We start from the raw sequence: 24,801 nt of genomic DNA on the forward strand, positions 1-24,801 counted from the left end.
CAGCAATTGTGGAATTTTAAAAATTAATTTTCAAGGACTTTCTACCCCATAATCGTGTAAAATTTCCAAAAAGGACTTCAAGGACTTTGATATTTTAATTTTATTTTTTTGGAGGACTTTCTACCCAGAATCCGTGAAATATTCAAAATAATTTTCCAGGACATTTATCTCAATAATCGTGGATTTTTTAAAAATGTTTTTCAAGGACTTTCTACCCAGGAATCGTGAATTTTTAAAAATAATTTTCACCGACCTTCTACCCAAGAATCTTGGATTTTATAAAAATAAGTTTCAAGGACTTTTTACCCAAGAATCTTGGATTTTCAAAAAGTAATTTCAAGGGCTTTTCATCCAAGAATCGTGGATTTTTAAAAATTAATTGTCAAGAACTTTCTAAAAAATATTTTTGAGATAATTTCGACTTAGGTCGTCGATTTTTAAAAATATGTTCAAAAATTTTCAGACTATTTTTAAAGACTTTCTGCCCAGCAATTTTGGAATTCTAAAAGTTATTTTCAAGGACTTCCTACCCTAGAATCGTATAATATTCCCAAAAAGGATTTCAAGGACTTTCTACGATTCAACGATCCTGATTGATATTTTTATTTTTTTTTTTCGAGGACTTTCTACCCAGAATCCGTGAAATATTCAAAATAATTTTCCAGGACATAAAACTCAATAATGGTAGATTTTTTAAAAATGTTTTTCAAGGACTTCTATCCAAGAATCGTGGATTTATAAAAATAATTTTCACCGACTTTCTACCCAAGAATTTTGGATTTTATAAAAATAAGTTTCAAGGACTTTTTACCCAAGAATCTTGGATTTTCTAAAAATAATTTTCAAGGACTTTCTACCTGGTTGATATTTTTATTTTTTCTTTTGCGAGGACTTTCTACCCAGAATCCGTGGAATATTCAAAATAATTTTCCAGGACATTTAACTCAATAATCATAGATTTTTTAAAAATGTTTTTCAAGGACTCAAGAATCGTGGATTTTTAAAAATAATTTTCAAGGATTTTCTACCCAGGAATCCTGGATTTTTTAAAATTTTTTTCAAGGACTTCTATCCAAGAACCGTGGATTTTTAAAAATAATTTTCACCGACTTTCTACCCAAGAATCTTGAATTTTATAAAAATAATTTTCAAGAACTTTTTATCAAAGAATCTTGGAATTTCTAAAAATAATTTTTAAGGACTTTCTAACCAGAAACCCTGGATTTTATAAAAATAATTTTCCAGGACTTTCTACCCAGCAATCGTGGATTTTTTAAAAATGTTTTTCAAGGACTTCTATCCAAGAACCGGGGATTTTTAAAAATAATTTTCACTGAATTTCTACCCAAGAATCTTCGATTTTATAAAAATTAGTTTCAAGGACTTGTTACCCAAGAATCTTGGATTTTCTAAAGATAATTTTGAAGGACTTTTTACCCATGAATTTTGCATTTTCAAAAAATAATTTTCAAGGACTTTCCAGCCAGAAATCGTGGAATACACAAAACTATTTTCAAGGACTATTCACCCAAGAATCGTGGATTTTTCAAAAGTAATTTTCAAGGACTTTCTACCAAGGAATCCTTTATTGTTTTAAAAATATTTTTGAGATCATGTAGGCTTAGGTCGTAGATTTTTAAAAATATGTTCAAAAATTTTTAGGCCCAGAAATGTGTATAAATATATTAATATAAGTTGTTAATTTTTTTAAAAATATTTTCAATGGTCGACTACAAAAATTATGGATTTTTAAATATTTTTCAAAGACTTTCGGGCTCATAAATCGCAGAGTTTTCCCAAAAAAAATCCACGATTTTTGATCTATAAAATCGTGGACATTTTTGTGAGTTTCCGGAGGATATTTAGACCAAAAAATTTTGTAGTTTTTTTTTAATATTTGAAATCATTAGAAGATAAGCAAGAATTGGTCCTTAAAAATACATCTCCAAAAAATCGACAATTTGGTCCCTTAAAAATTTTTTATTATAAAACTACAATATTAATTAAAAATAAAATAAAAATTAGAAATATTATTATAAAAAGTACAAAACCTAAAACCGCTTGATAAAGCTTCGATTTGGTCCTTGAGAAAAAATCTGAAAAAAACACAATTTTTTTTTTTGGTCTGCAAATCCTTAAAAAAATTTAAAAAAAAACTTTTTAGAGTCAATATATCATTAAAAATAATTAAAAATTTTTGGTAAAAATCGAAGATTAGATCCCGGATTAAAGTTTTTTTGTTGAAAAAAAAATTGGGAACAATATATTCTTGAAAAATTTCTAAAGAACCCGATATTTGCTTCTGGGACATTTTTTAAAGTCCTCGATTTTTTTCAATTTCTTTCAGAAAAATTCCTAGTTCCTCGAATAAAATTATAAAAACACAAAACTTTTTGTCTTGGAAATTTGGGAATTACAGGAATATGACGAAATTTTTAATATTTAATTTTTTAAGGACGCTCAGGCCACAAAATGTATATTTTTTTTCGAAACACCAAAAAAATCATAAAAAAAAACTCCAAGTTTTGTCTTGAAAATTTGGGAATATTAAAAATTATTTAAAGACTTAAAGGCATTATTTTTTAAGGATGATCAGGACACAAAATGTATATTTTTTTCGAAACAGCAAAATTTGAAATTTTAACCAACAGTTTTTTTTGGGGACCCTTGGCCAAAGGTCATGATATTTTTCCATTGAGCTTCAATCCTGTGACTTTTAATTTGTTTTTCGATATCCATTCATTCGTTTAAATAACTTTTTTTGAGAATCAGCAGCAAAATTACTCCTCTCAGAATAATCCCTTTGAAATATCCCTTAATACCAAGGACGATGGCATAGCCCTGCCATGTTGCCTTTCATACCTTCACCATTTGTTCTTAACCTGAAACTAAAGCTCTAAAGCGATGATTAATCAAATGTCATAAATCATTTTGAGAACAATAAATTAATGGGCTTTGGGATTTGTTTTTGTTGTTGCCATAGGTATAGGATATCTATACCGACGTAGTAACCAGCCAGCCAGCCAGCCGACAATCATTGGATGATACCGATTACAAACTTTTAGCACCTTATGATGGATGACTGCATCCAGAGTTGGCAGAGTGTCTCAAGTGTCGATTGCATTTGTAAAGCGTTTTACGTCTATGAATCATTAACAAAACAAAACATGCTATGTCCGCACACACAGGCCATGTAGCAACTCCTTCTAGCCTCACCTCCCCCCATACTCCACCTTGTGCTCCGGCCATAAAAAACATTTCAGTTAAGCAGTCATCCAAAAAATTAGGAGTTAAATAATAAAACGTCGCCGAGGAAGAAGACATAACACACCAGACAATCAAACAGAAATTCAATCTTTGCTTCTTTAACCGACCAATGGCCAAACAAAACGAAGTTTAGTCTGGGGAGAGGGAAAATGACCAGACCACACATTGGAGGCCATAAAATGCTGGACTCATGGCATTCAAAAGGAAAGTGCATCTGTGTGTGTGCGTAAGGTATCAACAACGAGACATGAGACAAGTCACATCATTATAGGTGCTCATTGGAATAATACAACAACAACAATGCTAGAACAACATCCAAACAACAGCAACAACATCCATTGACGACCCATCATCATTGAATCTGGAATCAATGGCCAGCAACACTTCAAACCAATAGCCATTGGCGTGAGCATGGATTTTTAAAAAATATTTTTTGCATTTGTAAAAAGAACGTGGATTCTTAAAAAAATATATTTTTTGCATTTATAAAAAGAACGTGGATTTTTAAAAAATATATTTTTTCATATTTTCAAAAGTCGTGGAATTTAAAAATTATTTTTTCATATTTTCAACAAAGGATTTTTAAAAAAATATTTTTTCATCATTAGATGCAACGTGGATTCTTTAAAAAATATTTTTTCATTGTTAGATCCAGCGTGGATTTGTTAAAAAATATTTTTTTATCAGTAGATCCAACGTGGATTTTTTAAAAAAATATTTTTTTTATATTTCCAACAAACGTGGCTATTTTACAAAAAATATTTTTTTATCAGTAGATCCAACGTCGATTTAAAAAAAAATATTTTTTTATCTGTAGATCCAACGTTGATTTAAAAAAAATATTTTTTTTATATTTCCAACAAACGTGGATTTATTAAAAAATATTTTTTATCAGTAGATCCAACGTGGATTTTTTTAAAAAATATTTTTTATCAGTAGATCCAACGTGGATTTTTTTAAAAAATATTTTTTCATTAATACAACAAACATGGATTTTTTAAATACGAACGTGGATTTTTAAAAAAATATTTTTTTTATTTCCAACAAACGTGGATTTTTTAAAAAAATATTTTTTTATTTCCAACAGACGTGGATTTTTAAAAAAATATATTTTTTTATTTCCAACAGACGTGGATTTTTAAAAAAAATATATTTTTTTTATTTCCAACAGACGTGGATTTTTAAAAAAAAAATATTTTTTTATCAGTAGATCCAACGTGGATTTTTTTAAAAAATATTTTTTTATCTGTAGATCCAACGTGGATTTTTTTAAAAAAATATTTTCCATTAATAAGACGAACTTGGTTCTAGGGATACATTACGATAAAAAAAAAAATTTCATAAGCCCTTGGAGGCCAATGCTATTTGGCAGACATTTCGTCGAGGCATTGGCGGAACTTGCACAATTTTACAGAATATTTATACCCCCAGCCATATGGCTGGCTGATATATATAATTTCATACGACCAAAGCGTAACTCATCGAAATAACGGTTTTAGATCCTAGGTCCCTTTGGACCAAATCCATTTCAGGTGTCGATCTAGGGGTGCCTGTCCGTCCGTCCGTCTGTCTGTCTGCACACGATAACTCTCCAAGGAAGTATCCGATTTGTTCATAAAACGCGAAATTAACATCTGATTCCATTCAGACTTGGCACATGTCAATATTTCTATCAACACAAGCTCTGTTATAAAGATGGTAGAGATCGGACCATTCCTTCTGGTACCTCCCCCACAAAGGGTTAAAAATTTGAATAACCAAAATGATCATACAACCCGAAATAAGCATCCGGTGCTCTTCATATTTCACACATCTCACTATTTATACTAACGCAAGATCTGCTGTGAAGATGGGATGCGTCGGTCCACTCCTTCTGGTACCTCCCCCACAAAGGGTCACAATTTTGAATATCCATGAAGCTCATAAAACGGAAAATTAACATCAGATCTCATTCAAACTTGACAGATCTCAATGTTTCTATTAATACAAGCTTTGTTATAAAGATAGTAGAGATCGGACCATTCCTTCTGGTACCTCCCCCACAAAGGGTCACAATTTTGAATATCCATGAGGCTCATAAAGCTCGAAAATAACATCCGATTCCATTCAGACTTGGCACATCTCAATAATTCTATCAACACAAGATCTATTATAAAGATGGTAGAGGTTGGACCATTTATTCTGGTAACTTTTTATCATAAAAATCTCCCACTTCCCTCTTTCCTCCCTTTTTTTCTGGTTACAACTTTGTTTCCCATACTCTCGCTTGAAATCAAATTAACACCTCAACAGTGGAACATGCAGAGGTTGAGACGAAGCAATATTTCATGGCTTCAAACATAGCAAAAATCATAACAACCAGAACTAATTTCGAACATCAAACAGAAAGCAACACGCACACCCTTACGCACACACACACAAGTATGAGTTGCATTCACATATGTTCGAAGTTGAAAACCAAATGACATTTCAAATCAAAAAAAAAAAAAAAAAAAAGCAAAAAAAAAAAAAAAATGTCGGTAAGGAAGGCAGAAGGATGCCTGCCAGAGGCTGACTGCTTGAATGGCAACAACTTGCTGACAGAGGGCGTAACTACGCATAATTATGCATGGCAGCAGTTTGGATGAAGATCAGAGATGTTTTTTACGAAGAGGGGGAGGGAGGGGAGATCGCCAGCAGTGTGCGTCTGCCGACTAATAATCACATCAAAGTTCTTAACACTTTGGGCGTTTTGTTGGGGCCATTTTTCGAGGCTCTTTTCAGGCAGAACGATAAACTTTTTGCTGTTGTTGTTGTTGGCCATAAAAAGCAATGCATCATTCACAAATCACATCCCGACAACAATTGCAATGAAAGGAAGAAATGAAACCACACGAGTTTGGCAGGCAGCCAGGGTAGACAGGGGGGGAAGGTTGGAGAGTTAGGTTTATGCGGCACAACCCAGTTGCTGCATATCATTTGAATGATTTGAAGAATCGGTAGAAATCACAACAGAATCTCAGAATGCCCTCAGAGGTGTAGCTATAATTGAAGCTCTGCTCGTTCGTTTCTTTCATTTCGTTTCTTTTTTTTACGACTCTGTTCTGCACATTTTTATGTTTCTTTTGAAATGCCGTAAAAGTGTAACAAAATGTTGTTGTTGTTGTTGTTGGGAGGTTGAGATGAATGAAATTACTTTATTGCCATCAACAGAGATGGGGGGGGGGGGGGATTTGAGAGGCAGAGAATAGAAAACTTCAAGAGACGGATGTGAGAGCTTTGTTGATTGAAAATCAAGGGAAAAAATTAAAAATAAAAAAAATAAATTTTAAAAATGTAACAAAGCCTAACCTAACCTAAATTTTACTTTATATTCAATTCTTTAGGCCCTGAGGGCCGCTGAAAAATATTCTGGAAAGGTCTCTTAAAAATGACTGTCTTAACAATTCATCAACGCCTGAAGCTATAATCACGAAATTTAGAGTGTGGGTCACTCTTGGTCCGAAGGGCTCAGATAAGACAGGATTTTTGGAAATTCGTACTAGAACGGTACGAAATACATAAAAAGGTACTAAATATGGTAACCTTTGTATTTGAGGAAGCAGTAGAGCTAGAACTTATGCATTTAGAATGAAGGTCACTGATGGAGTCCAGGGTAGCTGAAGCAAAGGGTTTTTGGAAATTCACACCATAAGTGTACGAAAAGTACAAAAATGTACTACATTTAGTATCAATTAGTACAACTGAATTTGTACTTAATTTAGTACCATTTGAATTTGGAGGAACGGATGGAGCTGGAATCCTGAGTGGCGGAGTGTAGGATTATGGATATGTAGGAAGTTTTCGAAATTTGTACTTATGCTCAAGAAAAGTACTATATGGTACTAAATTTGGTACAATTACGACCATTTGGGTGAACCGATAGAGCTGAAATTCTGAAATTTAAAAATAAGATTATTATTGCATTGTAGGACTGAGGTATGTAGGTAATTTTCGGGAAATTGTACTTGTGTGTACTAAATGTGGTACAATTTAAATTTTAGATGAACTGGAAGCGTTGGAATCCTGAAGATAAGATATTGGACTCTATGATGAAGGTCGCTGAAAATTTTTACTTAATTGTACTAAATCTGGTACAATTTAGGGTTGGGTGAACCAAGCTGGTATCCCGAATATTGTAAATAAAATCACTGTCGGAGTGAAGGATTTGGAAATGTAGGTAGTTCTTGGAAATGTGTACTTATATGAAAGAGAGATATTTTCGTTTCAATTTTCAATTGCCGAGTTCTGCATTCAATTTTTTTTTTTGTAAAATTTGTGATTATTTTTTCTAGGGGTGGTTGGCATGCATTTATTGTAAACCGCTTCCCCCAGGTCGCCTCCCCTTTTCCATGCTCAATTTTAATTTTTTTTACCTTAGATGACAACGATTCAGCCTTTTTTTCAATGCAAGTTTCACTTTCTTTGAGAACCTCTTTTCTTCTTCCAACAGATTTTGACAAGATTTCAAATGTTGTCAAACAAAATTAAAGGAAATTAAGTCGACGGCCGGAACATTCTTCTTGTCTGGGTACAGAGAGGGGAAAGGGATTTTAAAAGGGCCACAGAATATGTTTTTGTTTTTGTGGTAGTGCCTAATACACAGTGACATAGATCTTTCTTGTACTTCCATTCACTTTCTACAGTAAAATTCGTAAAAAGAATTACATTAAATTCAAACATGGATTTTTGATGGAACTTTTCGGAAAATTTCCCAATGCAGTTTAGAAATCTTCAACTAGGGATATTTTGAAGGAATTTTTATGGTTATTAGGAGGAGCTTAAGCATGGATATTTCAATTGAATTTTCAAGTTCAATTGATAGGAATTTCTCATAGATTTTTAAAGGCCGCCATAATTTTTTATATTTTTTGTTTTATAATTTTACAAATCTCACGCATTTTTGCTGCATTTCCTAAGAGTTATCAACATTTTATGCCAAATGCAATAAAACGCCCCAATATGTCTTCTTCAAAAAGCAATTTTCCGTTTAAAAATCGACCAGAAAATTTCGAAGTTATGAACATTTTACTACAACTACCCATGTATTAAAAATACTCATACGCTCTGGAGTACGGAATATAAAAATATAATTTTATTGCAAAGGAGGTAAATTTTGAACCGGATTTTTTTAGAAGCTTCATTACGGAACCTTCAGCCTTCGATTTTCAATGCCATTAGAAATTTTCCAATTATAATCTATATGGTAATTTTTGAAAATATATAATTTTTTGAAAGAAAATTCAAAGAATTCAAAGAAGTATAGTTTTGGCGGCTTACAAGTGGGGGTTTTTGAAAATACTTGATGGCTATTAAGGGGAGAGCAAACACGGACTTTAAAATAATTTGAAGGTTTTCCGACAGGGTCTAAAAAGTCTTTCAAACTTTTGAAAATTCATAAATAAATTTGTATAAGTACTTAAACTTTTAGCTGGACATCTGAAACTAAAAATTAGAGTCGCCGATTGAGTGCAGGAAAGATATGCCAAAGGGGTTTTTGGAAATTCGAACTTTAAGGTCAGGAAAAGTTCTAAACTGTTACAATTTCTGCCGAAAGAGTACGAAAAGTACTAAAATGTACCAAAAATTGAATACTTTGTATTGAACAGAGGGAAGGAGATAGAATTCTGAAATTTGGAATGAGAGTCACTGATGGAGTGCAGAATAGATGAACCAAACAGTTTTTGGAAATTCGAACTTTAAAATTACGAAAAGTTCTAAAGTGGTACTAAACTTCTAAAATGGTACCATTTGGGAAGGGATAGAGATAAAAACTTGAAATTTGGTATGAGAATCAAGGTTGGAAAGTAAGTTTGATATATATGAAGGCGGTTTTGGAAATGTGTGCCAAGTGTGCGAACTGTACTAAATGGTACTAAATTTGAAACATTTTGGTTTAGGGGTGAACGGGTGAAGAGGACATTTTTAAAGGAATTTTATATTGGAATCCCTGTTTGTGCTTGGTTTGTAAAAAAAACTTTGTTTTGGAAATGTGTACTACAAGTGCACGAAAAGTACTAAATAGTACTATACATGGTACAATTTGATATTGGGTGAACAGATAGTGCTTGAAATTTGAAATTTTGCAATTAGGATCGCTATTAATGCGTACCTTGGACATATGGAGATGGCTGCGCATGAATATGGAAATTGTACGAACATATGGAAACTGTACGAAAAGTACTAAATGGTACTATATTCGGTATTGGGTGACGAAATAGAGCTGAAATCCCGAAATTTGAGATTGAGGTCCCTCTTAGTGCTTGATTTGTAAAAAATACTTTGTTTTGGAAATGCGTACTACAAGTGCACGAAAAGTACTGAATAGTACTATACTTGGTACAATTTAATATTGGGTGCACATATAGTGCTTGAATTCTGAAATATGGTATTAGGGTCGCTGTTCATGCGTAGCTTGGACATATGGAGATGGCTGCGCATGGATATGGAAACTGTAAAAAAAGTAAACTGTACGAAAAGTACTAAATGGTACCATATTTGGTATTGGGTAATGGAATAAAGCTTAAATTCTAAAATTTGAGATTGAGGTCCCTGTTGGTATCAGGGATTGATATATAGAGGTGGTTAGGGAAATGTGAACAATAATTTGGTATTGGGTCACGGAATAGAGCTGAAATTCCGGAATTTGAGATTGAGGTCTCTCTTGGTATCAGGGATTGATATATGGAGGTGGTTCGGAGAAGTGACCTTAATTTGTAGCAAAAGTACTAAATGGTACTAAATTTGGTATTGGAAAGTTGCCGATGGTTTGGAAATGCGTCCTATATTTGTACGAAAAGTACTAAATAGTACTAAATTTGGTATTGGGTGAAAGGATTATGGCTGGAATCCCGAAATTTGATATTGACGTCTCTGTTGGTATCTGGGATTGAAATGTGGAGGTGGTTTGGGAAATGTGTACTAAATTTGCTTGAAAAGTACTAAAATGTACTAAATTAGGTATTGGGTGAAGAAAGAGAGCCACAGTGCACCAAAAAAATGCTATAAAATATTATTTAACTATGTGTCTGTTTTCGACAATCCTGCGAGTCATACAAAATCTTGAAGGCAATTTTTAATAGAATCCCCCAGGCGCATAAAATTCTATTCGAAAATTATCATAGAACCACAGATCCATAAAAATGAGAAGATTCCTAAAAATGAACTTCTTCTTCAAAAAAAAAATGGCATCCAACGACTGACCACAGCCCTAATTTCGAAAAACCGCACAAAAATGAAGTTCAATATTCTATTCACACATTTTTCAATCAAATTCTTCAAGCCCAGAAATAAAACTGAGATCATCTTGATTTAATGGCAAAACAACAACAGAAAATCTTAACAAAAATTGTTAAAAAAACCGAATCAGAATCGGACGATGATGGCCATAAACCGCGACCACAATCATAACACATTGTTAAGGAATCGGCCAAGAAATGAAATTACACGCATTCGCCAATTGCCGCCATACAGAAAATGCTAAACGACGGAATGAATGACCGAAAGAAGTCAGTCTCGCCGAGACCACTTGGAATTCTTTGTGAAACCACCGGCAGGATGACTTCTTTAAAATATGGCATTGCGTGCGAAAATTATATCAAGATTTTGCTGGGGTTTTTTATTTTCAATATTTCGTTGCGGCTTCGATTGTTTTTTTTTTTTTTTTTGCTGTTATTTTGGCAATTTTCAGCTTGGCGGCGGCGGGGACGGCATTTCTTCATGCCCATCGTCTGCCATCGGCTTGGCATGCAAATTAAGTTTCGAGCGTCTCAAAAGAACAATGACTACCGCCGAAATTTTTGAGTGAATGAATATCGCTGCGACATTGATGGTTGTAAATTGCCATTCGCTGGGAGGGGGGATGGAGGAGAGGCAATGCTGCAATTTACGGTATTTTGACATTTGTTATGACCCTGCGCATCGAAAATTACAACCATCATGGCCCAATTTTCAATATTTAAAGGATAACTCAAACAAATGATGGACAATAAAAGATTCAAAACGGCAAACGTGCGCCATAAATTTATTTAGTATCCATGCCCAGCTCACCTTGCCGTGTATGTCACTCGGGCAGAAACGTGTTGAGTTTACATAAAAATCCGCCAGAAGAATATTGAAAATCTGAATACTGAGTTTTTTTTTTGGCAATTATTTTGGTTTCATTTTGTCGGATTTAAAGTGTTTCAATATTTTTTTTCTTTTTTTGTTTTGTTTTTATTGTTCTGAATTGCGGAGATTTCGTCTCGGCCATGGGAACTTTCTCTTTGGCCAAAATGTCACGTTTCGTGTTTTGTGGTTTTTTTTTTTTTTTTTTGTTTTTTGTTCTCCTTTTTCCTGTTTTTCTCATTGCACCTTGTTATCATTGTCTCAGGGTTTGTCTCGTCGTCCTGCTAACCAATATTAATTTTCTACCTCCATTAATCACTGTCCACCAATCACCACCAGTCGAACACTTAACCATCCAGTCGGACAATCAATCATTTGGCAAAGTGCCTCTGACAGGTCACGCCATAGCTGGACATGACAACAAATAGGAGCAAACAGGGAATCGGCTGATATTTAGCAAAACAGCAATGGAAGGTGAAGGAATGGAAGAAAAAAAATATCAAAACCATTATTTCATAGGCCCACGGATCCGCAATGAGTCCTCTGGAACCATAAATTTTTATAGAATGTTTGTCATATCTCCCAGCCAGTTCCATAATTATTTAAAGAACAAATTTCATTGGCCTTAAGGGACCCTAAAATTAAATAGAAAATTTGACATGAGCTCCCAGAAAAAAATTGAAACTGGGCCCTTAGAACCAACAAAAATTGCTAAATTTCTAGAATTAGCCCCTGAGCTCTATAATTTTTTTATAGAAAATAATTTATGGGCCCCGAAGTCTTACATAATATTATTCTTGCTTTTCAGAGACATAGCAATTTTTATAAAAAAAAAAAAATACTAAGGCCCTTCTAGCAGTCCTCGAAAATTTTGTTGGCCGTCAAAGTTAAAGGCCATAATTTGAGGCCGACAAAATTTAAAACAACTGATGTCTATTATTACTTTTTTTTTAATTTTAGAAAAAAAAATCCTAGGCCATGGAGATCTACAGAAAATGGTTCATGTCATTCTGAGACGTATACAAGTTTATTCTAGCCTCTAAAATTTTAAAAAAATTGCCCTAAACTTACAACAGCCTCTAAAGTTTTAAAAAAAAATCCCCTAGGCCTCGGATTTTTGCAAAAAAATGTTCATGTATGTATGTCTCAGTATACATTTTTATACCCTCAGCCATATCATTTGATACGATCAAAATGTGCCTAGTCGAAATAACGGTTTTAGACCCTAGGTCTCTTTGGACCAAATCCATTTCAGAAGATTTGAAATCGATCTAGCGATGTCCGTCCATCCGTTCGTCTGTCTGTCTGGCTGGTTGGTGCGTACAATAACTCTCGAAGAGAGTACCCGATTTGATCCAAACTTTGTGCATCGTAATATTTTTGTCAAACTTAGATCGAGTTCGGAGATGGGCAATATCGGTTGGTCCACTCCTTCTGGTACCTTCCCCAAAAAAGGTCAACATTTTGCAAATAAATATTTAACTACACCGAAAAAGAGAAAGGATAATCCGATTTTTCTCCAAATTTGCAAACCCTTATATTTGCGTCAGTGTTAGGTTAGGTGTGAAAATAGACAGTATCGGTCAAATAGCTCACCCACAAAGGGTCAAAATTTTGAAAAATTACAACGCTTATAAAATGCGATGTAGGAGTCTGATTTTCTTCAAATTTCACACAACCCTATATTTTTATTTACCCAAAGTCTGGTGTTAAGATGGGCAATATCGGTCCACTCTTTCTGGTAACTCCAGAAAGGTCGAAATTTTCAAAAAAATAATATTTTTTGCACAGAAAAAGAAAGGATAATCCGATTTTTCTCCAACTTTGCGAATTCTAATATTTGTAACAGTGCTAAGTCAGGTGCGAAAATAGACCACATCGGTCCACTCCATTAAGTACCTCCCCCACAAAGGGTCAAAATTTTGAATAATTCTAACTCTTATAACATGTGATGTAAGGCCTTGGAGTTCGATTGCCTTCAGATTTCGAACATCAGAATATTTTTTATTAACTCATGGTCTAGTGTGAAGATGGAATATATTGCTCCACTTTTTTCTGGTACCTCCCCCAACAAGGGTCAAAATTTTTTTTATATCCATGAAGCTCATAGACGCCAAATTAATATCCGATTCCATTCAGACTTGGCACATCTCAATATTTCTTTTAACTAAAGATCTCTTATAAAGATGGTAGAAATCGGACTTTTCCTTTTGGTACCTCCCCCCACAAAGGATCAAAGTTTTGAAAACCCAAAACTAATTATAAAATTCGAAATAAGTACCCGGATCTTTTTATATATCACACATCCGAATGTTTCTACTAACACTAGATCTGATGCGAAGATGGTATGTAAAGGAAGTAGTCGCGATATAAAATCCAAACCTGGCACGTCGCAATATTTATTTCATATTTTTTTAGGTCCGATACGAAATGGATCCAACTCACTCCATAGAGGGTCAACAATTTGAATAACCATAACAGAAGTCCAAATATATTTTAATAATCGAACTTTGGCTGAGGATATACATCTGTAGGCAATTTTTTAAGACCCAAATTTTCGTGAGCCTCGGAAGTCTACAAAAGTTTTTAGATTTATTTTCTTTGCTCTATAAAGAAAGAATCATGGACCTCATATTGGCCTAGACAATGCTCTACAAAAATTTCTAGAATTTTTTTCGTGGATCTCTGAGGTCTAGAAAATCGTATAAAAACATATTCTGAGCTCTGAGGGCAACAGCATTTTTAAGAAAATTCTTCTCAGGCCTCTGAGGCCGTCAAAATCTGTAGGATAAGATTTCAAATACACTTTTTATTTGGGTTTTTAATATTTTATAGAATATTCTTCATAGCTCTCCGGTACTTGTAAAATGTGTGAAAAATGTTCCACAGAGCCATAGAAATAATTTCAAAGTCCTCTGAGGCTTCAAAAAAATTATAGATATTTTAAGAATGAAAACCATATTTTTTTGAATTATTTCGATTTAATTTTTAATAATTTGAATAATTTTTTAGATAAATTTCAAAAAAATAAATAAATAAAAAAATAAAATTCATAGAACCTCATTCATGGGCCTCTGGGACCTATAAAAATTATCTCCCTTACCAAATGTGTGAAAAATGTTCCACAGAGCCATAGAAATAATTTCACAATCCTCTGAGGCTTCAAAAAAATTATAGATATTTTAAGAATGAAAACAATTTTTTTTTTGTTGAATTATTTCGATTTCATTTTTAATATTTTTAATATTTTTTTAAAATTTTTCAAAAAAAAAAAAATAAATAAATAAAATTCATAGAACCTCATTCATGGGCCTCTGGGACCCATAAAAATTACCTCCCTTACCAATTTTTATTTTTAAAAATAAACTATTTTTAAATAACCTTTTCTAAGCCCTGTCAACAGTGCCGTGCCATAAAAATTGAAAATTTATTGCAATTGTTTGTTATTGCCATGCAGAAATGGCACTTTAATGCCTCTAAAATTTAATTGATTTCCATGGAATATTTGAATTTCTAATTAAATCGGAAAATCGAAATGGAAATGAAAATAATGGCTGGGCATATCCACAGCCGCCACACACTTTGACCAAATAACACACATTTGGCTTTTGGGCCAAAAAAAAAAAACACGGCAGCAGCAGCAGCCCATTTCAAATTGTTGGCATGACTTGAAAAGGGTTTTCATGCCTCCATTGTTGACTTTTAGCAATGGGCGTTGTTCGGCCTGGACCAAACCGGCAGCCATAGACAATAGGTGTAAACAAACAAATTGAAACATTGTTTGAACAGCAGTTCGTTTTTTTTTTTTCTTTTGGTTATTTTTTTTCTGGGAGTATGTTCGGCTGTCCGGCTGTTAATAAATAAAAATTAATAGAAACAAGCCCTAACACCGGGCGAACTGTTAACAAATCAACGCCCAGATTTTTTTTTGGGAGGCAGGATAACAGAAGTTGTTCAAAAAGAACCAACGAAATTGGTTATCTTACAACAATGGGTCAGACAGAACATGGATAAGGGGAGGAGGAGAAGGAGGAGGGATTAAAAGTTCTGTGGAAAATTCTGCAGTTACCTAGTTACCATGAATGTGTATATTTTGTCTATTGGTATAGATGTGGGAGGAGAACGGGGAGAAGGCTTCAAAAAATCTTGGATTATATCACGTTTTTAAACTCAATTTTACAATTTATGTCATGCCACATTTTACTCTTTATTTGCGGTTATACTCCCTTATAACTATGGCCAAATTTTTTGCTTATAATTTATATCATGCCAAAATTTTCCCTTTATTGCTGTTATATTTCCCTGGGGCGATGGCTAATTTTTTGTGGTTATGTTTTTTATGTCAGCCCATGAGAAGGTTTACATAATTGACCCTTTGTTTAACTAAGCCCAGAAGCCTAAAAGAGCCTCTAAACCACAAACAAATGAGTTAACAAAACTGGGAGGTATGACGTTAAGGTAACGAAAAATAAGAAGGTGTGGGTTTCCGAGACCCACAATTATTTTTTTTTTTAAATAGTTTTGGAGGCTTCGATGATCCACGAAAAAATTCCTTTGATATTTTTTTAAAGCATCAAAGCCCATTAAAAAAAATCTATAAAATTTGGTAGATCTCGGATGCCTTTAAACAATTCTAAAAATTCTAATGGACCTCTGTTGCCCAGGAAAAAATTATATATAGTCCATACGTAGTTTTCGGCAGTACTAATGTCCAACCAAACTCTTCCTAACCAAAAAAAAAAAAAAAATTAAAAACATTTTTTTGGTCGGAAAATTTAAAATTGTTCGGAATTTTTTTCTTACGCTTTAAATTGGAAAATTTGATTAAGAATACAGAGGAACAACATAAAGTTCATATATTGGCCAAAAAATAATTTCTGGTCGAAAATTTAAAATTTGGTCGGATTTTTTTTAAATTGGTTAGAATTTTTTTTTAGTTAAAATATCCAATATTGATGTAAAAAATGCTTCTTTAACAATAAAAATACGATTTTGCATGTCTTAGAGAGCTCCGGAAGAAATTATAAAATTTCGCAGACTCTGGACGGGATTCCAGCTCTATCCCTTCACCCAACACCGAATTCAGTATAATTTATTACTTTTCCTGCATTCATTATTACAAAATGAGGTTCCTCGCTTCATTTCCAGCACAGAATGGCCACCAAAATCTCCGAATACCAATCCGTTGGACTATTGTGTCTGGAGTATTTTGGAAAGCAAGATTGGCACTAAAAAATACCAAAGTGTCGATTACCTCAAGCAAGCGCTTCGCCGTGAATGGACAAAATACCATAGAGTAAAATTCGGGCAGCTTGTGACGGTTTCATTGGCCTTTTGAAGGCCATAATTCGTGCCAAAGATGACCAATTCGAATAAATCTAAACTTATTCTGAAATTTGATGCTATTTCCGATATTTTTTTGCTTTCATTCAATAAAATTTAAAAAATCGCCACATTTTCACTTGTAGTACATATATTTCGAATGTAATTTTCTTAAAAACTATTAGATGTAGACACATGGTTTATTCTGAGATTTATGTTGAAATGTTGTCTAGAATATTTCTTCTTTTGACAGCTTTTAGCTAAAACGAAATTTTAGGTTATTTTCAGCCATCAATTCGATAAAAGGCCGAGGAGAAATTGATACAAAAAAATTAGGGAATATTTTCTGTTTTTTTTTTTTGGGAATATTGTTGGATATACAGTGGAAATAGAGATCCCTTCTTTTTGGTAACTTATAGTGAAATTGGATGAAGAATACTTTTTTCATTGACGTCATTCTTCTAAAATTATTTTTTGTAGGAGAATTTCGAAAAAAGTCAAAACAGGGTTTTAGCAATAACATGTTTTTTTTAAATTTGGGAAATATTTTTGCTTTTTTGGCAATATTGAGGCACATATTTTCCGGGTATATAATGGAAATAGAGTTTTCTTTTCTTTGGCGACTTATAGTAAAGTTTGGCGAGGAATATTTTTGCCCTTGACATCATCCTTCTAAAATGTTTCTTTGTGTCAGAATTTTGCATAAACTCCCATTTAGCATAAAATGTGTTTTTTATATTTCGGAAATATTTTAAAGATTTTTTTGACAAAATTAATGTACATATTTTTTGATATACAATAAAAATACAGATTTCCTCTCATTGGTGGCTCATAGTGAAAATTGATGGAGAATATTTTTCCCTTTGACAGCAAACCTCTAAAATGATACTCTGTTGGAGATTTTTGCATAAATTCACACAAAGTACAACTTTAACCCTAAAATGTCTTCCATAATATATATGTGAATTCCTGTCGTTTAGATAAGATGTAGACTTTTCATGTCTTCTAGGACCTATAGTAGAATTTTATGACAAATAATTTTGTAAAATATTTTGACTTGCTACGTTGCCGTTTAAGGGGAGTTTTTGACATTTTTTATACATTTTCTTTTGATCAATTAAAAAAAGGACCAAAAAGACCCCTTTTTTGACTGGCTTGAGGGTTAAAGTGTTTAACTAAAGTAATCATCGTATTTTTATCTACAATATTGCCGAAGACACCATATTCCTAAAATGCAAGGATTCCAAGGAATCTTAATGCGAAAATTTCCAAAAGTGTGGGAAAGAGAGGGAACATGCCCCCTCTCTTTCGGTTACTTTGCGCTGTAAATGTTTAAAACTCCAATACTTGTCTCTGATATTTTTAACTCTACTTTCAATATAAAATCTTTCGGAGCAATAAAAATTTAGGCCTTAATTTTTTTTTTTGGCTTCTGAAAAATAATATCTTCGTTTTCATTTGAATTTTTGGCCTGTCATAAAATCGAACTATTTTCAATACCATGAAGTTTTATTGAAATTGACAAATATCGTTGTTGTTGTTTTAACTGTAAAGATAAACAATTTGTGACAAAAACTAGATAACCAAAAATCCCACTAATTACAGTTTTCGGTAGGCAATTACCCAAAAAACGAATAGAGTTTTCAATTACCGCCCCCCTTCCCCCTCCTATAAAAAAACTCAAATTGACAAAGGGTTGGTTTATTTGAGTTTTGGAAATGACTACCGTTTAGATAACATTTAACTAAAGTTTAATTACAAACCAAAATTGGTTGGTTTCTGTGGAGGTGGGTGGTTTGGCGGAAGAAAATTGTCATTGCGGGCCACAAAATCTTATGGCAGCTGTGAAAGGGGAACAATCCAAAAAAAAAAAAAACATTCACAGCTAATGAGGAAAAATTTTTTTGGGAAAAGAAAAAGGCTAGGTTTGTTGTTGATGTTGTTGTTGTCATTGCTGCCATTATCTGTCTTGTCATTAGAATTAAGGAGATAAATTTTGAAATCTAACATCGTTGACCTGAATTCTGTGTCATCTTGAAGTGGAGAAAGAGCAGAAATATGGCCCGGTGATGGTTGTCTTCGTTGTTTGGCGGTTCTTGGCCATGATGACAGTGAAAGGTGTCATGTTTTGGTTTTTGTTTTTTTTTTATTTTCTGTAAATAGAAAGCTAAACTTAGCCACAATTAACTGGGCAAATCCTAAAGAAAATTAGAGTTTAATTCCAAAGAACATCAGATGTTCATTACTTTCAAAAAAAAAAAAAAAAAACAGAGAAGACATTGCATTTTCTGTTGAACTTTTGTCACCTGATCCGCAATATGTTTAAAAGACGTTCCTAGTTTTTTGAAATGTTTTTTTTTTTTTTTTTTTTTTTTTGTTTTTGGTTCTGCAGCTTGCCACAGATTTCTGTTGAAGGCTCACCACACAGATTTTCACATCTGATATCTCAATATTTTTTTTTATTCTGTTCTCTCTGCTGACAAAGTGTCAAATTTTTCATTTAATTCTCCATGAATTCAAGGGAAAAGGAACTTCGTGGCAATGAGCCATGTGTTGTTGTGGCCATAACTATTATCTCACCAAATACTTTCCTAGGAAGACATCGAATCATATTAGGGTTCATAATTTGATAGAATTTTTTTTTTTTTTTTGGGTCGGAAAATCTCAAATTGGTCGAAAATTTCAAATTGGTCAAAAATTTCAAATTGGTCGAAAATTTCAAATTGGTCAAAAATTTCAAATTGGTCGAAAATTTCAAATTGGTAGAATTTTTTTTTTAATTTTTTTCAAATATGAAAATTGTAATAGAGAAAAAAACAAAACAAAAAAAATTCGTAATTGGGAGAAAAAAATTTTTGGTCGAAATATTAAATAATTGGTCGAAAACTTCAAAATTGGTCGATTTTTTTCAAATTGATCGAAATTGTTTAGTTTTTTTTCGAATATGAAAAAATTACAAGAGAAGCAAACAAAATGTAAACAAGTAAAAAAGGAGTAAGTTCGGCCGGGCCGAACTTTGAATACCCTCCACCATTTGGAACGAATTAGAAAATTTTCAAAAAAATAAAATCCAATAAAAATTCTTTTAAAATCTTTAAAATATCTAATATAGGAAGGTGCCGATATATGGGGGGATATACGATATTGTGGACCTATAAAGACAAATCTATATCTGCGTGTAAAGTACTCACAAGGAACTCCGTGTGTGGATTTTCAGACAATACGATTGGAAAATGTGGCTAAAATCATCAAAATACCGAATATCGCGGGGTACCGATATATGGGAGCTATACGTTATCGTTAACCTATATAGCGAATTCTCTGTCGGTGGGTAAAGTGCTCACAAAGAACCCCTTGTGTACAAAGAACCCCTTGTGTACAAAGAACCCCTTGTGATCATTCCGTTGAAAAATATGGCTAAAAACATCAAAATACCGAACATCGGAGGTACCGTTATATGAGGGTATACAATATCGTGGATCTATATAAATAATTCTCTGCCGGGGTATAAAGTACCTACAAGGAACTCCTTGTGTGGATTTTCAGACAATTCCGATGAAAAATGTGGGTCAAATCATAAAATACCGAATATCGGGAGTTACCGTTATATGGGGGATATACGATATCGTGGACCTGTATAGACAATTCTCTCTCAGGGGGTGAAGTACTCACAAGGAACTACTTGTGTTGATTTTAAGACAATTCCATTGAAAAGCGTGGCTAACATCATCAAAATACCGAATATCGGAGGTTACAGTTATATGGGGGATATACGATATCGTGGACCTATATACACACTTCATTTTGAGGAGGTAAAATGCCCACAAGGGACTCCTTTTGTGGATTTTCAGACAATTCCGTTGAAAAATGTGGGTAAAATCATCAAAAACCAAATATCGGGGGGTACCGTTATATGGGGGCTATACGATATTGTGGACCTATATAGATAATTCTCTGCCGAGGTATAAAGTACCCACAAGGAACTCCTTGTGTGGATTTTCAGACAATTCCGTTGAAAAATGTGTGTAAAATCAGCAAAATACCGAATATCGGGGGGTACCGTTATATGGGGGCTATACGATATTGTGGACCCATATATATGTAATTCTCTGCCGAGGTATAAAGTACCCACAAGGAACTCCTTGTGTGGATTTTCAGACAATTCCGTTCAAAAATGTGGGTAAAATCTTCAAAATACCGAATATCGGGGGGTACCGTTATATGGGGGCTATACGATATTGTGGGCCTATATAAATAATTCTCTGCCGAGGTATAAAGTACCCACAAGGAACTCCTTGTGTGGATTTTCAGACAATTCCGTTGAAAAATGTGTGTAAAATCAGCAAAATACCGAATATCGGGGGGTACCGTTATATGGGGGCTATACGATATTGTGGACCTATATAGATAATTCTCTGCCGAGGTATAAAGTACCCACAAGGAACTCCTTGTGTGGATTTTCAGACAATTCCGTTCAAAAATGTGGGTAAGATCATCAAAATACCGAATATCGGGGGTACCGTTACATGGGGGCTATACGATATCGTGGACCTATATAGATAATTCTCTGCCGAGGTATAAAGTACCCACAAGGAACTCCTTGTGTGGATTTTCAGACAATTCCGTTGAAAAATGTGGGTAAAATCATCAAAATACCGAATATCGGGGGGTACCGTTACATGGGGGCTATACGATATCGTGGACCTATATAGATAATTCTCTGCCGAGGTATAAAGTACCCACAAGGAACTCCTTGTGTGGATTTTCAGACAATTCCGTTGAAAATGTGGGTAAAATCATCAAAATACCGAATATCGGGGGGTACCGTTATATGGGGGCTATACGATATTGTGGACCTATATAGATAATTCTCTGCCGAGGTGTAAAGTACCCACAAGGAACTCCTTGTGTGGATTTTCAGACAATTCCGTTCAAAAATGTGGGTAAGATCATCAAAATACCGAATATCGGGGGGTACCGTTACATGGGGGCTATACGATATCGTGGACCTATATAGATAATTCTCTGCCGAGGTATAAAGTACCCACAAGGAACTCCTTGTGTGGATTTTCAGACAATTCCGTTGAAAAATTTGGGTAAAATCATCAAAATACCGAATATCGGGGGGTACCGTTATATGGGGGCTATACGATATCGTGGACCGATATAGCCCATCTTCGAACTTGACCTGCCTGCAGACAAAAGAGAGATCTGTGCAAAATTTTAGCTTCCTATCTTAATTCGTTTAGACTGTAGCGTGATTACAACAGACGGACAGACGGACAGACGGACAGACGGACAGACGGACAGACGGACGGACAGGGCTAGATCGTCTTAGAATTTTACGCTGATCAAGAATATATATACTTTGTTGGGTCTAAAATGATTATTTCGATGAGTTACAAACGGAATGACAAAGTTAATATACCCTCCATACCTTTTTTGGTGGAGGGTATAAAAAGGTCATATTGGGCGAAAAAAAATATTTTTGGTCGAAAATTTTAAAATTGGCCGGATTTTTTTTTCTTCTTCCAAATATCAAAATATGATAAAGAAATTACGTTTTCAACAATAAAAAACATAAAATATAGGTAATTGAGAAATTTTATATGTCTGAATAATTGGTCCTAAGAAAATTAAGGCTGCCGCAAATTTAATTCCAGAAGTATTGTATAGGCCACAAAGAGCAATGGCGAAATAAAATATCAGATATATTTTTTTCAGGAAATTATTTACATTTCTCCGGAATATTAAAAATTGGTCGGAAATTTTTTAAAATTGGTCGGACCTTTTTCTTCCAAAATATAAAAAAAAAATTGATTAAAGTAATTACGTTTTCAAAAATAAAATGTAAAATATAGGTAATTGAGAAATTTTATATGTCTGAATAATTGGTCCTAAAATTAAGGATGCCGCAAATTTTATTCCTGAGTGTGGGTCACGAAGAGCAATGGAGAACTAAACTTATATCAGGGTTCATATTTTGGTGGACATTTTGTTTTGTTGAAAAAAATTATTTTTTTTTTCGAAAAAATTTAAATTTGTCGAAATTATAAAAATTTGTCGATTTTTTTTGTTAATAATCAAATTTTGATAAAAAAATACGCTTTCAACAATAAACAACAGAATATATGTAATTGAAACAAGTAAAGAAGCTGTAAGTTAGGTCGGCCCGAACCCCACCATTTGGAACGAATTTGGCAATTCTCAAAAACAATAAAATCCGTTAAAATCTTAGAAATACCGGATGTAGCCGTTACATAAAGGTTCAATACGACAACATGGATTTTTTCATAAGCCATTACAATATTCAAATGCGAAACTTAGAAAAAAATCGGTGAATAATGTATGTAAAAGCATCAAAATACCGAATATCGGGAAGTACCAATATATGGAGGCTATACGAAGACGTGGGCCGTGGACAGACAATTTTCTGTCTAAGGCTGTAGTATCCATTTCGAACTTCAAATACCAAATTTGAAACAATTCCGATGAATAATGTCGGTAAAATCATCAAAATACCGAATATAGGGAGGTTCCATTATATTTGGACTATACAAAAACGTGGATCTACCTGGCCCATTTTCAATACCAAAAGTCCTGCAGACATAATACACATTTGAGAAAAATTTTATCAACCTACTTCATTTCGTTCGGAAGCTAGAGTGATTTCCACAGACGGACAGACGAATAGACGGACGGACATCGGACCGGGTTAATTCTTTGGTCGAAAAATTTAAAATTGGTCGGAAATTTGTCTTTTCTTCGAAAAATTTAAATTAAATGAAAACGTACGCAAAACAGTGAAAAGTAACAAATTTAGAAAAATATAAAAAAAAATGTTAAAAAAAATCTTACATTGGTCGGAACATGTATAAATTGGTCGGAAGTTTATTTTGAACTAAATATAGAAACTTGATGAAAAAAATAATTTTTCAGCAATAAAAAACTATGTATGGTTGGGAAAAATCTATAATTTAACAACAGGAAAGAGTTTATATTTTGGGCAAAAAAATAATTGTTGGTAGAAAATTTTAGAATTGATGGACTTTTTTAAATTCATCAGATCCATTTGTTGTTCATGCTTTTAAAACCTCACCAAATTGTTTCTTATGAAAAAAAAAACGAAAAATCATTTAATTCTTTGGGAGAAAAAATTGGTCAGAAAATTTTAAATTGGTCGGAAGTGGTAATTTTTTTTAAATAAGATGAAAACGTAAGTAAAACGGAACAAAGTTACAATTTTGGAACAAAATCGTCGGAAATTCATAAATTGATCGAAAAATATATAAATTAGTCAAAAGATTTTTTCGACCAAATATATAAATTTGATGAAAAAAAAATAATTTTCAGGAATAAAATATTATGCGTAACTAGGAAAAATCTATTGAAGAAGAAAAAACAAAAGAAAAGAGTTTATATTTTGAGCAAAAAAATAATTTTTGGTAGAGAATTTTCAAATTGGCCGACAATTTTTAAATTAGTTGGAGTCATGTGTTGTTTGGGCATTACTATTATCAAAACAAATAGTTTCTTGGGAAAACATAAAGAATAATAGAACCAATTCTTTGGGAGAAAAAAATGTTCGGAAAATCTAAAATTGGGTGGAAGTTTTTATTTTTTTTTTTTCAAAAATTTAAAATTAGGTGAAAAGTAAACAAAACAGAAAAAAGTTACAATTTTGGAAAAAAAACAACAATTTTTGGTAGAGAATTTTAAAATTGTTCAAAATTTTTTAACTAGCAACTATTTTTTTTTTTTTTTGAAATGGCAACCCTTTGTCATAATAATGATGATGTATTTTTTGCCCGGTGCCTGCGAAGTTGAAATATCATGAAAGCTGAACCTTAACAGATGTTTTCTTGCAGATAGCCTGCATGGCTGCTCCCACACTTTTTGTCCACAGTAGCTGATGTTTAGCCACTAAGTCAATATAATAATGTGTGGCATAGGATACACACATATTTACATCATACACGTACATCTTGATAGTAAACCAGATCAAAAGTCTGAAAAACTTGTGTCATCATCACTTGTTTGATACTAGAAATGCAGAAGAAACACATAAACAACTAAGTTTTTTTCAAG

General features: G+C 33.2%; 1 protein-coding gene across 1 annotated transcript in view; it reads right to left on the reverse strand.

Annotated features, from left to right (window-relative positions):
- Positions 1-24,193: 24,193 nt before the first annotated feature.
- LOC101894789 (titin) overlaps positions 24,194-24,801 on the reverse strand; it is a 67,173-nt gene continuing 66,565 nt past the window's right edge. Inside the window, exon 5 of the mRNA XM_059128788.1 lies at positions 24,194-24,279. Coding sequence (XP_058984771.1) covers positions 24,194-24,279 — 86 coding nt within the window. The remainder of the gene's footprint in view (positions 24,280-24,801) is intronic.

Source organism: Musca domestica, unplaced genomic scaffold (assembly GCF_030504385.1).
Source record: "Musca domestica strain aabys unplaced genomic scaffold, Musca_domestica.polishedcontigs.V.1.1 107, whole genome shotgun sequence".
NCBI classification, from domain to species: domain Eukaryota; kingdom Metazoa; phylum Arthropoda; class Insecta; order Diptera; family Muscidae; genus Musca; species Musca domestica.